A 14,265-nucleotide genomic window follows, 5' to 3' on the forward strand; every position below is an offset into this window, starting at 1 on the left:
TTACTACTACCTTTCTCTCTTTTCCTGTAGTCTCCTTCTCTCGTTTCTTCCTCTTCTCTTTATCTTTATTTAATACTATCTTCCTTTCTCTCTTCTCTCTCTTTCTTTCTTTTCATACCACTTCCCTTCTATCTCTCCCTCCTGTCTTCTTCTCCTCCTCACTCTCTCACTTTGCTATCCCTATTTAATCTCTTCTCTCGATCTTCCATTCTCCCTTTTAGGCTTTGCTTTCTTTCATCTCTATTTCTTCCTTCCCTTCTATCTCTTTAGATCTCTCTTTCTTTCATTTCCCCTTTTAATATATTTATCTCCTCTCTACCACCTCTCAACCACACAGAGTTGTATTCTGGCAGCAACCGCTAATTTGCCTCCACCTTGCAACACATTAGTTCAGGATCAATTACAGTTTAACCTATCCACATGCAGATGCATACGGGATATTGTGCAGCATTTGAAGGCCAAATGCGCCATTTATAGCATCACGCTCTCTGATATGGGAACGAGCTTTACTCGAATTTCCGTTTCATTATGATAATTAATGCCAGCTCCCTTCGTTCCCACATGAAGGGTTCCATATATAAACACAATTGTACACTCAGTCGAACACAAAGAAAGAATAAAAAAAGACATACAGGTCAGGTGCAATTTGGCACCTGATCTAACTGATCCAATCCTGAGCCGCTATTATTATCCTAATAATTTCCGAAATTTGCAACATTTGCCAGCGGGGCTAATATGAAATTCAATTTAGCTTGTAAAATGATAATGGGTTAATTATCCATCACGTCCGCCGATGTGATTTCGGTTAATTGAACTCGCTGTTCGAGGGTGGGGTAATAATTCCACACCGGGATATAAAAAAAGAAGTTTGCTTCCAGGATTAGAGGACCAATGGCGTATTCCGACACTCTTAAGCTCGGGCGACAGGTGAAATCCGTGTGGGCGAATAATGAGCCAGCAGTGCTCTCGTGCAACTGCGGGGGGAGGGGTGGTGATTGCCCACTTAACGTGCCGAAAGGGTTCGTTGCATCAAGTTGCATGTTGTTAGCGCAGTTTTCCGATGATGATATAATCAAGCCCGATATTTGGCCATGTTCATAAAGGATTTACAGTAGAAGCATATAAATCGATTGCGAAAAGTCGTTTTGGAATAAACCTTGGCACGTTGTGTTAACAAAAAACATACAAATATGAACACATGACTCGACAGAATGCAAGATGTTACCCAGGTTAGTAGAAATTCTTAAACTACAAAACAAAAAAAAAAACAATGACATTCTTAAGGAATTTAAAGAACTCCATTTTCCTTTTTCCAACCACTACACCTAATATATTTACAAAACGCAATTCTTTCTCTAATCACCACTTTTCACAATACCATCACAACATTAATTCCTATACTTTGATTTATATTTCCTTTCAATAACAGAGAGCCATCGTAATTACTATGGCAACAAGGTTGGTACATTCAGGTAAAATCAATGCACCTGAAGTCATCGCAATTAAGGAAAATATAAAAATAACAATAGCATTCAAATACTTGTCACAAAAATTACAAATAACAATAACACTTACATATACTTACCTGATGGTAAGAGACCTGTAGGAAGGCCAAGACGAAGATGGAGGGACAACGTTGAGATGGACCTAAAGGAAATCGGTAGGGATGGAAAAGAGTATATAGATCTTGCTCAAGATAGGAACAGATGGAAGGCTTGTGTTGCTGCCATGAACCTTCGGGTTTAAGAAGGCTAGAGAGTTCGTTAGTTAGTTATACTGCGTCGAACAAACTTTTACGCGAATCTTTACCTCTAGCTGGCATTCTAAAAGCAAACTTCTAACTTCTCTCCGTTTCTATGACTTGAAATGACTTTTACTGATGTTATAGTTGTGTAGAAGAAAGTTATAATAAAATAAGAAATCGACAACCACTGATTATTCGAAGAATAATATTAAGGTACCGGAACCAAATATGGCCTGCCTAATGTTTTCGATTGTTTCTAATGATGGTGTACAAAGTCAGAAAGGTAAAACTAAATCGAAAGATTCAAAAGAGGGAACATTTCTAGACGTTTACTGAAAAGTGCAGCCAATTCTAAATAATAACAAGGGTGCAGGAAAGATTGATATATTAAATTAGTGTTTTAAATCCACTTTGTGCAAAGTAAAGCTAATCCAGACTGGACCTACAGTTTAATGTGGGATCCGAACCCCTATGTGCCTCCACCGAGTATCGAACCCGAGGCACCTTGATTACAAGGCGATGACGCGACCACGGGTGCAGAGAAGATTTTAATAAAAAGTTACGTTTAGGCCATTTTGGATACATATGTACCCAATATGGCCTAGTCATATATTGTGTTCTTTCATATCAAAAAATGCAAGAGAAATTGTAAAGAAAGTACTACAATGTTATTTTTATAGGCAGATTAGTATATTTATACACTTACATTTTTTTCATAACGACAAAGAATAACATCGTTTACAAACCAATAAACAACGAAGTGACGTGTCGTAACTTGTCACCAGAAGGCCATGGATTACACATCACAACCTGGGCAAATGAAAGGCCCTTTATCATCCTTAGTGACTCCAAGACACTCTACGTAAACACAAGAGTAACGAATGTGACATTTGGACATGTCTGTTACGATATATTAATAGGTAGGCCATATTGAGTCTACCTTACATAGTGTTATTTTTTCCTTCGTTATAAACAGGACTCTAGATTAAAGTCTAAAGTAAGTACATTGTTGTAAAGTACAAATCATGAGTTCTCATAATATGGACTAGAGATATAATCGCCTATCACTTGGAACATGCCGTAAGTAATAACTTCCATATTCAATATTAGATCACGTAGATCACAATCACGAGGTCCAGCTATTTCGCTTCTTTGTCCTCAAGTTACAGCTCTAAAGGTACAGTCAATAAGTTCAATCACATTTTTAGGACGGTCTAAATGACGTACTAATGTTCTGTTGAATAACCATATAACTACATGGAAACAGCAAATACGCTATATTGGGTAGCTACTAAGCCATATTGGGTGCAGGTATTTTACTAATACAGTTATCGTATATTCATTTATTCATTCATTGTTTTCTGCCTAATTGGAAGGTTTTTCACTGCAATCTCCAGCATTCCCTATTCTCTGCCTTACGCTTCGTAATAGCATACGACCAAGTTAATTTAATATCATCCATAAGCTGATATCTCATTCTTCCACGGACTTTTCCTTCTTCAACCATTCCCTCCAAGGCATCCCTTAGCAGGCGGTTCCTTCTTAGACAGTGTCCCAACCAGTTTCTTTTCCTCTTCTTGATGGTCTCCAGTATAGATCTCTTTTCACCAACTCTTTTCAGTACGGCTTCGTTTCTTACTTTGTCCGTCCATTTTACACGCTCCATTTTTCACCATGTTCACAAAATCGTATATTAAAACGTTCATTTCCTTATTTTCTCAAAAAACAGAACGTTTACTGGGATACTTGTGCATTTATATGAAGTAAGTCCAGTGGTAACAGAACGCCATCTCGTCTATATCTTATAAAATATTGAAAGAGAGCGTTGACATTTTTTGTATTAAATATCACGTGCTAAACGCTCACTTTACTGACCAGTATGTGTTCAGTACATCCACTACACACCTTGATTTTTTTAAATTTTTGCTTTCAGTCCACTCATATGCACATAGAGGTCAATCAGAACTGGACCTACAGTTTAAAGTGGGATCCGACACGGGTATCGAACTCGGATAGTCTTTGATTACGACGTACCGTCGAATACCAACCTATCGGGGAGGCCAACCTTGCACGTTGCAATATGCAATTCTGTGAAGGTATACGGGGGGGGGGGGGGTAAGGAAGGTCCTGGATCACAATTTCGGCCATAGGTGGAGCTAATGTGATTAGCACAAGTCTCCTTCCGCCTTTACCTCACAGAGCTACCGCCGGGCGAACATCCTGGGTGAACATCAAAGCCGTTCTATGCAGGGATACTTTCGGTAAAATTACCCCCTGAAATTACAAACCCCGCGAATCGAACCAGGGTCTCTTGAGTGTGTTAGACGCCATATAGACTGTACCACTGCGGCGGGGAAAGGGGGGATTACCCCAGCATTTCTGTCTCCCCTTCCCAAAAGTTAGGACAAAAGAAATGCCCATGCACCGCGGCTCTTTATATATTTTATAAGTTAGCTCTATTAAATGTACATATAAAGTATAGCTGGTACTACTCTCAAACACTCTATGAGCTTCTACTAGAGTGCTGCAGGAAGAGGATTTCGTTCGAGCGCTAAATAGTTCGGACGGACGACGTTAGATAGCGTACGGATTTGAGAACTTCCTCGCTCGAGCGAATAACGCTCGGGCAGGCAAAACGAGCGGTATATACTTGAAGCCTAGTTGTACACGTATAACCGTAATTTATCTGTGGCAGTGGTCCCAAAAATATGGATCGTGAAGTGGTGAACATAGTAATTAGTTAAAATTTAGTTTAGTCTATCATATCAGTACACAATGATGATGAAAATGAAATAGATGATTGCGGGCTAAATTCCATTAACGGAAAAAATAACGTAACATTAACTCTACTTGGAAGCAATGAGAAAAGGCATATCGTGATAGTTAACCGTAATATAACACCGTCAGTAAAAAGAGGGTTTGGAACGTCTCGTGCTGCAAATACCTATCTCTTTCTAGGTCACGTTTCGAGAGAGAAAGGACAATTGAGTATCAACACTGAATACCATCTCAAATTGCAAAAGTGCAGGAAGCGATGAATAAGTTTAATCAAGCGTGATTTAAATGGGGGAAAATGCACTACGATAGGAAAAAAAATAACGCTTACACTATAAAAGGTTGACTGAAGAAATGCCATCCAACTACCGTAAAAATATGACCATGACCGTTTATAAAGTATTAACGGCCATTGCATTGTTACCCTGCTTAATATAATTTTAATAGTTCAGCTTTATAAAATGTATTTATAGCGCAAGCAGCTGTAATTTATAATCATTATCTATCTTCATGCTAGATAAAATATTTAATTTCGTTCTTTAAAAAACGGTTGTATCACGTTTTTTTAAGTTAACGGGTATTCCGTTATAATTTAACGGCACAATATTGTAAACTTAACGTTTTCTTCTAACAAAGCACTCGGCTAGAAGGCAATTTTTAAAATGTTAACGTTCTTTTCGTAAATAATTTCGTTTGTTTTGTCTTGTCGCTCTACTCCAACTTTCATTATTTCGTGTTTGTTCAACAGCATACAAGTAATAAACAATAGTTGTGTAATAAAAATGTGCTACATGATAATCTACAGCATGCATGTCTCTGTACTTACACTGTGAAGTGATAGATGAAGCATTTCCAGCCGGTTGGACGTTCAAGAAAATTGTACACCTTCCCCTGAAAAGTAGCCTTCCCCGCACGACGATGGTCCTTCATCAAGTAGCGGGTCTCCCAGACGCTCTTTTCCAACAGGAGTGGTCGGGGATCGAGTCCTGGAAACATGAAAGTGACAGTTGTTAAGACGTGCTCTATCTATTTTGTTCCAATTTCTCTCTCTCTCTCTCTCTCTCTCTCCTCTCTTTCTCTCTCTCATTCTCTCTCTCTCCCTCTCTCCTCTCTCTCCCTCTCTCTCTCCTCTCTCTCTCTCTCTCTCTCTCTCTCTCTTATATATTCAAACCCAAGGTAACCACTCGAAGGATACTCATTGGTCACGGGAATGTTGAATGAAACAAGAGAGCGATCGTGAAAAATCTCAATTCTCTCAAACCATTCACCGACACTCGGTCAGGAAGTTAGCAGTCGCATTCCATCGCTGTGTAAGCAATGACGTCATGGCATGCAACATTTCCTAAAGCACTACCGGGTTTTGTGGTGCAAATCCGGAACGATTTATCAGCAAAAGCTTATCAGAGCAACAACGGTAAAAAAGCCAGTAAATTTGGACAAGGGGCCAGTTGATCGTAAGAACTATCTGCGAGAGTAAGAGCTCCTGAAGAGTCTGCTAGCTGAGAACACTGCGACGAGCGTCGAAGGAGACCCGAGTGCAACCCCTACTCCGCCATCATCACACGGCAGCCAGCCTTGCTCCTCTGGGCTGACGCGATCAGCCGTCTCCTGCTCCACACTACGGGACCGACGCTCGTCATCTCCATCGCCGCGAGTTCAGAAGGGAACCTGTCGCAGAGGCCGAGTTTTGCCGCCCGCGGATCCGAACGCGCCACTGTCTAGGCACGGAGTGAGACACCACAAGAATCCCAGTCGCCAGTGCCCAGGCAGCCTACGCCGCCACAGAACCGGAAGACTGTGGGCCTCACGGACAACGGAGAATAACATGAATCTAATGCCTGACGTCTGCGCAGGACTGCCTGATCGAGAGGTGAGTTGGTCGACGCATAACATCCCTTGTTTCCTTCCACGCTACGGCCGAGGGGTTGATAAGGGAGATTGTAGGAGGACCATAAAGCGAAACTTCAAGCTCTGTCATCAGAGTTCAACAGCGTTCACAATACGATCCCGCGTAACCGCTGAAGAATCAGTGAACGCATCAATATGCCGGGTGTCCCAGATTTCTTTCCCTGATTACGAACTTTATTCATATCCGCTATATGCAATATAGAGATGTGAAAGTGGTTCCAATATGTTGGAAAACTAAGCAGGTTTATTTGTTGCAGGTTTCAGTAATGTGGCTGTAGTGTAGCAGTGTCAGTGCCAAGGAATCCGGAATTAATGCTCTTGACATCGGGTGGCATCTTTCCAAACAATGTTTCTTGGACTTGACAGGAATTGGGAATGAAGATAAATTCCATTTTTTAAATACCAACTTATTGATGGTACATATTCTAGACGAAAGAATTCTGTACATTTGAAAGTTCCTCTGCACTGTTATTGGTGACCGTGATACCAGAGGACTTGCTGAGCTTTTTCCTGATTTGTAAACATTTCCGGTTTTCTGAGCACTGACACTGCTACACTACAGCCACGTTACTCAAACATGCAACAAAAAAAAAAACCTTGGTTAGTTTCCCAACATTTTGGCACCACTTTCACATCTCTACCTTGCATATAGCGGATATGAATAAAGTTTGTAATCAGGGAAAGACTTCTGGGTTTGCAAGCTCATCAGAAACATGGCACGTGGCGAGTCGAAAAAGTACCCCGGATTTTTGGGAAACATCAGGATTGTTTCTAATGTTATCGTGGTCGCGCGGCCGACCGCTCAGGTGCCTATAGCCAGCACCTGCTATCCGGGGTGATTGCCTCGCTCGTGCTGTGGTCGTCACCAGAGTCCGAGACGCCAGACGGTTGCTGCATGATTAGGTGAGTGTGCTTTGCTCGTCCGCCTTCACCGAGTCAAGGAGGGCTATCCACAACCTATAAAACCAAGTTGAACATTGTTTTACTACTACATCCCTAAGTGACAGGCCTTGTACCTCGTCCAAACCTTGTCACATTACAGTATACATCCCCCTTCTATGTGTGTATGTATTTGGTTCTTCCTTCTCTTCTAAAGGTCTTTGTTTTTGTGTCTTTCCTTCCCTTCTCTCTTACTCAATCTGTTTCTCGCTCTCTCTAGTCGACTTCCGTGGCGGAGTGGTTAGCACAGCCGGATATGACGCCAGTGATCCCGGGGGGGTCATGAATGTTCCTTGTGAGTATCCCTTCATCAATTTCATCACTCATCCTCGTCGCTGCGATTAGCCAAAGTTGGCAGAAAAGCGAAGCTAAATAACATCAAATTGCTCTCTCCACATCCCACTCTCCGTCGTTCTTTCCTACCGAACTTATACTGTCCCAGAAGCAAGCAAGCAAAAACTAAGGACTCTGCGCAAGTAGCGACTTGAGAGGACTCGACCATTGAAAGCGTGAGAGAGGGATTGCATGGAAGGGGCAACGCGGCTGCAACTACCAGCTGTTTGCAGCAGCGTGTACTGCTTTGCTCCGCGCACTCGATTTCTCCCTTCTCTACTGTTCATTGATTGATTTAGTTGCTGTTTTAGGTCCACTTATGCACAGTACGGCTAATCGGGACTGGGCCTACAGTTTGAAGTGGGATCCCCTTATTTATTGTCATGCGCGGCGTTGCTCCACAGACTCCTGGGACGGACTGTAGTCTGTGTGTCTACCGTCACTCTCTGTCTATCTCTATCGTTATCTCCATGTCTCTCTTTGCCTGTTTCGTCACTTTCCCTATTTACTTTTCTTCCATTAACTGTCACTTAACTTTTCTCCCTCCCATTGACTATCCTATTCTATCTCTCTCTATCTATGATCCATCTATACCATCTCCTCATTTCCTCCTACACTGTCTTCACTTTCCATTTTGCCTGCCTGTTTCTCTCTCTCTCTCTCTCTCTCTCTCTCTTTCTCTTTAGATCTTCGCCTCTCTACTCCCTCCACTATCTACCCCAACCTTGTCTCCCTCTTCCTTCCCGAGGTAACTCTTTCTGAAGACACCCAAATACCAACCTCTATTAAACGTCACATTACAGTATACATTCCCCTTCTATGTGTGTCTGTATTTGGTTCTGCCTTCTCTTCTAGATGTCTTTGTTTTTGTGTCTTTCCTTTCTCCTCTCTCTTTCTCCATCTGTTTCTCACTCTCTGTCTTCACCCTGGACTGCAGACTAACGAGGCTCTGGCGTCTGACCTTCGGCCAGTATAATCTTCGTAGGACTGTGTTGTTCTGTGTTTTGTCCTTGCTTGTGCTGAGTGCCCCTTAACAGCCTCAGCTTTTAACGGACGTCAGAATACTTTAGTCTCCGACATTACAGTTGTGTTATTTGTTATATTTTAGATAAGGTAATGGATTGGACCCTGTATCATGTGACGGGTGCAAAATAGCCTAAGTGCTGACGCACCCAAAATTTTAAATTAAATCAATATATGTTATCACCCTTTCATCCTCATCTTCGCGACTAGCCAAACGCTGCAGAAAAGTTAAGTAAAACAAAAACAATCAATCCTCCTACCCTTTCTGCTTCCCTTTCTTTGACAGTTTCTTTCGTTTTCTTCTTATCTCTATCTGTCTCTTCACGTCTCTCCTGTGCTTATTTTCTTTCTCTCTTCTTCAATCTGTGTCTCGATTTGCACTTTCTCTCCCTCTCTCACTTTGATCTTCTGTCTCTTTCGCTCTGTTTTCTCTCTATCTCCACCCTTTTTTCAATCTCTCCTTATTTCTCCATTACCCCACCTTTGTTTGCTTCCCACTGTCTCCTTCTCCTTGTCTGTATCACTCTCATTATCTATGCATCCCTTTCTCTATTCATATCTCTCTCTCTCTCTCTGTGTGTGTGTGTGTGTGTGTGTGTGTGTGTGTGTATGTCAAGTAAAACGTGATTTCTCAGCCAAAAACACGCCATCCAACTTAAAAATTTACACGCTGGAAAGTGTCCAGGCAAAAAATATCTGCGTGGCGGAGCTTGTGTCGAGTAAAAATTAAAGACAGGGAAATGGTTATGTGGGTGTATATAGATACGATCAGACTGCTGATTTTAGCCACCCAATTATCAGGAATGATGGAGATTAAGGGGAAAGAGTTCTGAAAGCAGAAACTCAGGGCAATGAACTGTTGTCATTTTTAACGTCATTTCTCTAAATGCGATCTTCCCAGCTGGTTATGAAGGATAAAAAATATTCGCTAAGACTTTAGTTACTAGCCTGAGGTCAATTTCCTACTGTCTCTCAAGTTTTGAGTTCAGAAATTCTTAATAAACATGGCCTAACAGATACAGGGCGGGCAGAGGTGACTGACACATTTCAAACGATTGAATGCAGTACAGAAAAGATGATTTCGTGGGAAGTGGGAGACATTGAGGAAACATGCGTAGGAGTGTCTTCCAGCGACATTTGTGCGTATAAATGACTCTCCTCTTTACATACGCTACACTTAATTGTATAGAGTGGGAAATAACCTTTTGCTAGGGGTCTGCAGGAAAAAGTAACAACAATTAAGAAATTATGGTAATACCAAATGTTTACTACGACAATTGTGGTTACAAAAACAAAATTAAAAGTTAGTTCACGACAAACCACCTTGCTTGAAGGCAAATGCTAAAACCAAGACCTTCTTCGGCGAAGTGGCATTGACTTCTTCAGCAGTTCTGAATGGCCGGTTGCATCACCGGACCTGAATGCAGCGGAGCACTTTGGGGCTATTCTGAAGGACGCAGTTGAGTCCTTGATGATAGTGGAACACGGACCGGACCGCTATTCCCGGCCAACACTCCTTGCACATCTGGAACAAGTCCTCCGTGACATGGAATGGAATACGGACTGTTTGCGAATCTTCTGAGCTCCTACCCTGATCGTCTTCGTGCTGTGAGAGAATCAAACGGCGGACATACTAACTTTTAATTTTGTTTTTGTAACCACAATTGTCGTAGTTAACATTTGGTATTACCATAATTTCTTAATTGTTGTTACTTTTTACTGTGGACCCCTAGCAAAAGGTTATTTCCCACCCTGTATATATAAGTGCATAATGTTTACAAAAGTCACTCATTCTTCGCTAAATGTTTAAAATAACTTTTACACATATTATTTCAGATCTTAATATCAGATTATTCAGAAAGTAAGTTAGAGTTTTAAAGAAACTACACACATTTATTACAGATTTATTTCAGTCGCAGTTCTTGCACCTTAAGATACTTCTGCCTATCTCTGTGGCAGAGTGGTTAGCACAGCGCGCTACGACGCCAAGGATCTCGGGTTCGTATCCCAGCCTGGACATGGATTTTCTTTGTAAGTGTCCTTTTATCAATTTCATCATATCATCACTCATCCCCATCTTCGCGATTAGCCGATAGTGGAAAAAAGGGACGCTAAATAGCCTTTAGGCTTTAAATTTCCACTTTCTTTTCTCAGAAAGTTAATCAGCTCCCCTCCCTCTCGTTGCCAGTCTAACTATTGGTCACATTCGTTGTATTTCATCAGCTTTTCCTGGATAAATCCAGCCACACGTCAGAAACCGATTTTCAAAGGAGAGGAGCGGGTGGGAGTTGGGGGATTTGCGTGAGGTTCAAAGCAAACGGCGGAGTTCGAAAAGAAAGGTGTTTACTCAGTTTTAAGCTGGATGGTGCGCATGCGCACAGCTGTTGAAGCTGACTCAAAACTTTCTACCCGAAGCAGAGCAGAGGTGACTCGACGCGTCTTTAACATGTCACGTGGTTGAGCGATAAAAAAATCGAGGTTGCCATGGAAACAGAGATACAAACAGATTCCTTGTCAACTTTGCCTGTCACATCAAGAGGACTTGCAGAATGTGGGATTTCGTTCCACGCACTGACTGCTATAAATATGTGAAGGGGACGAGTAAAACATACAAACAAGGGAGTAGCAAACGCCGAATTTTTATCGGATACTGCTTACAAAGTAAGAACCAAGTTCGATTTATATTGCATTTTGTTTTGTTCTTATTTTGTGTCCTTTTCCTGAGACTTTGCCCAATACGATGACTAGCTGAAATTGACCCAATTAGAACCAAAAAATATTTCAAGGAAGGGGTGGGATAAAATTCGAAAAGTTATGTTCCTAAGTGAGATAAAATTAAATCAAGTTTATGTGTCATCACAACAAAAAACGAAGTTGTAAGAAAACGGAAAAGGAGAGATAGGAAGGAAGAATAGTGAACGAGAGAAGGGAGGAGAATTGAAGAAGCTCTACACGTGGAGTGAGAAAAGGAAAAATGAGAAATTAAGAAGAAAGAGAAACAAAGAAGCATACAGAGACAGAGAGAAAGAACGCAAGGAAAAGAAGCAAGAGACGAGAAACAAATGGAAGTATAGAAGGAGAGACAGAAGGGAAGAGAAATAAAGAAGCCAACAGAAAGAGAGGAAAGAAAAACAAAAACGTGACAGACAAAGAGAGAACAATAAAGGGAGAGAAAACGAAAGAAAAATAAACAGGAAAGAGGAAAAGTAGACGTACAAAGACAACACCATGGAGGTCGATTCGGGTACCAGAGCCAGACGCCAGACGCCAGAGCCTCGTTAGTCTGCAAAATTCTTCCTTTGTGTTTGAGTGTTCTCTTATACCAACTGTATTGCTTGAATTTTTACTTCATTATTCTTACTTATCATATAAAGGAAGTAATCAGTGGCGGCGAGTGGGAGTGAGGGTAGTTGCCCCCATTTGTTTGTTTTTTACCTGCGTTCTATTGCCTTTTAATGCTAAGCTTTGTCTAACAAGGTAAAGTAAACTGTCCTGCGCCCCTCCTCCTGTTTGGTACCTAATCGCCGCTACTGGAAGTAATGAAAGGTTTAAATAATTTTTTAAGTGGAAGAACAGGCATCACAGCCTTAACCTTGCCAAAGTGCTAAATAAATAAATAAATCCAACGTGTCTATCTTTCTTTTAAATTGCGGAAAACCAGTCAATTTGATTTCTCTATTGTTAGTTTGGAAGAGCTGGTCATTCCTGGGGCCTCTCCGATGGCGCAGTGGAAGCGTCGTCGCCTCGTAATCAAGGGATCCCGGGTTCGATACCCGGTGGAGGCACATAATGGTTCGGATCCCACTTAAAGCTGTACGCCCGGTCCCGATTAGCTTTATTGTGCATAAAGTAGGGCTTAAAGCATCTACTCGAACAAATATAACATTCCTCAAGATTGCAAGTTTGTATATTATATAGCTATATAAGTTTGCAGACAGATAGACAAATCGGAACAAGACCTACAGTTTAAAGTGATCTCCGAATCACTGCTCACCTCCACCTATATCGAACCCGTGACCCCTAGATTTGCTTTCGTCTAATTTGACTTTGCTATGTATTCAAAACGCAAATAAGTGTACGATTCAGTTGGATGATGGAGGATGTCTTCACGGTTACCGGCAAAGAGAGCACGTCCTGCTTTAAGGTCATTGGCCGCACGAGAGGGACTGTTTCCCCCGCATATCGGCACGTCCTTTGAGGAGGGCGAATTCCTTGCATTATTCAGAGAAGGACAGGGCGCTGGGTGATCGATCTCAGGACACACCGGGAGGCTCTCATCGACGGTAGATGCCGGCGGTGAGAAGTCTGAGGCTACACCAGACAGCGTCATCTATCCAGCATCCGTTACGGTCAATTTTGTGAGGAAGGTCAAAGTGTGAGCAACTCGGAACGCTTTGTTCTCGTCCTCAAAGCGAGAGGAGGTTCCGTAACGGGAACAGCGTCATTTTTACAGTACAAATTGGAGGAATTAGTATTTCAAAGGTTAAATCAACGGAGGTGTACACTTTGCATGAGTTTTTCTTTAACGCATTAAGTGACATTCTCTGATTCAATCTTCCTGCGTATGACGAGTTAGACTTGCTTCTTTTTATATTGAGTCAGTTAACATTTCTGCAATGAGATGTCACTCTTCAGATGCTCCATAATCACGTCGAGATGGAAACAGTGCTTCCACGTTGGAACTCTGATAGCTGTGTCTAACAGTTGGGCTGAAAAGTTCGTAGGCTAACATAGTAAAAAATATTTTTTTGACAAAATTCGATTTTATTATTCAATATAGTTGCCTTCGAGGGCGATACAACGATTATAGCGGTCATACAATTTTTCGATGCCATTTTTATAGTACGATTTCTCTTTAGCCTCAAAATAGGCCTCAGTTTCGGCGAATACCTCTTCATCAGTGCTAAATTTCTTTCCAGCGAGCATTCTTTTAAGGTCTGCAAACAGGAAGAAGTCACTGGGGGCCAGATCTGGAGAATATGGTGGATGGGGAAGCAATTTTATTACGGTTGAATATCGCTAAACATTGCTCCGAATCATCAAAACGTTGTTGCTTTTGATCGATTGTGAGCACGCGCGGCACCCATTTTGCACACAGCTTTCGCATGTTCAAATATTCATGCACAATATGTCCAACACGTTCCTTTGATATTTTTAGTCTCAGATATCTCGATCAACTTCACTTTACGATCATTTAAAATTATTTTGTGGACTTTTTTTATGTTTTCGTCGGTAACAGCCTCTTTGGGGCGTCCACAGCGTGCATCGTCTTCGATCCTCATTTCGCCTCGTTTAAATTTAGCAAACCACTTCTCAACGGTTGATTTTCCTGGTGCAGAGTCCGAATAATGTTTATCAAGCCATGCCTTGGCTTCAACAGTATTTTTTTTCGCCAAAAAGCAATGCTTTATTAACACACGATTTTTTTTTTATCCATTTTTTCACAATAACAAAAGCTGCTTCACTCACAATGCTATATCTCACGAACTAATTATCCGGCAGCTGTGAAATTTATACACGTATCTTTTGAAGGTTAGTACTAA

At 41.5% G+C, this 14,265-nt stretch overlaps 1 protein-coding gene across 2 annotated transcripts in view; it reads right to left on the minus strand.

Annotated features, from left to right (window-relative positions):
* Positions 1-14,265, minus strand: part of KCNQ (KCNQ potassium channel) — a 375,894-nt gene that overhangs the window by 278,421 nt on the left and 83,208 nt on the right. For both annotated transcript variants that reach the window (XM_083119378.1, XM_083119377.1), the window contains exon 2: positions 5,346-5,505. In XM_083119378.1, the coding sequence (XP_082975504.1) occupies positions 5,346-5,505 (160 nt within the window). The remainder of the gene's footprint in view (positions 1-5,345; positions 5,506-14,265) is intronic.

The sequence above is a fragment of the Lepisma saccharinum genome, chromosome 3 (genome assembly GCF_977018435.1).
Source record: "Lepisma saccharinum chromosome 3, izLepSacc3.1, whole genome shotgun sequence".
Taxonomy (NCBI): Eukaryota; Metazoa; Arthropoda; class Insecta; order Zygentoma; family Lepismatidae; genus Lepisma; species Lepisma saccharinum.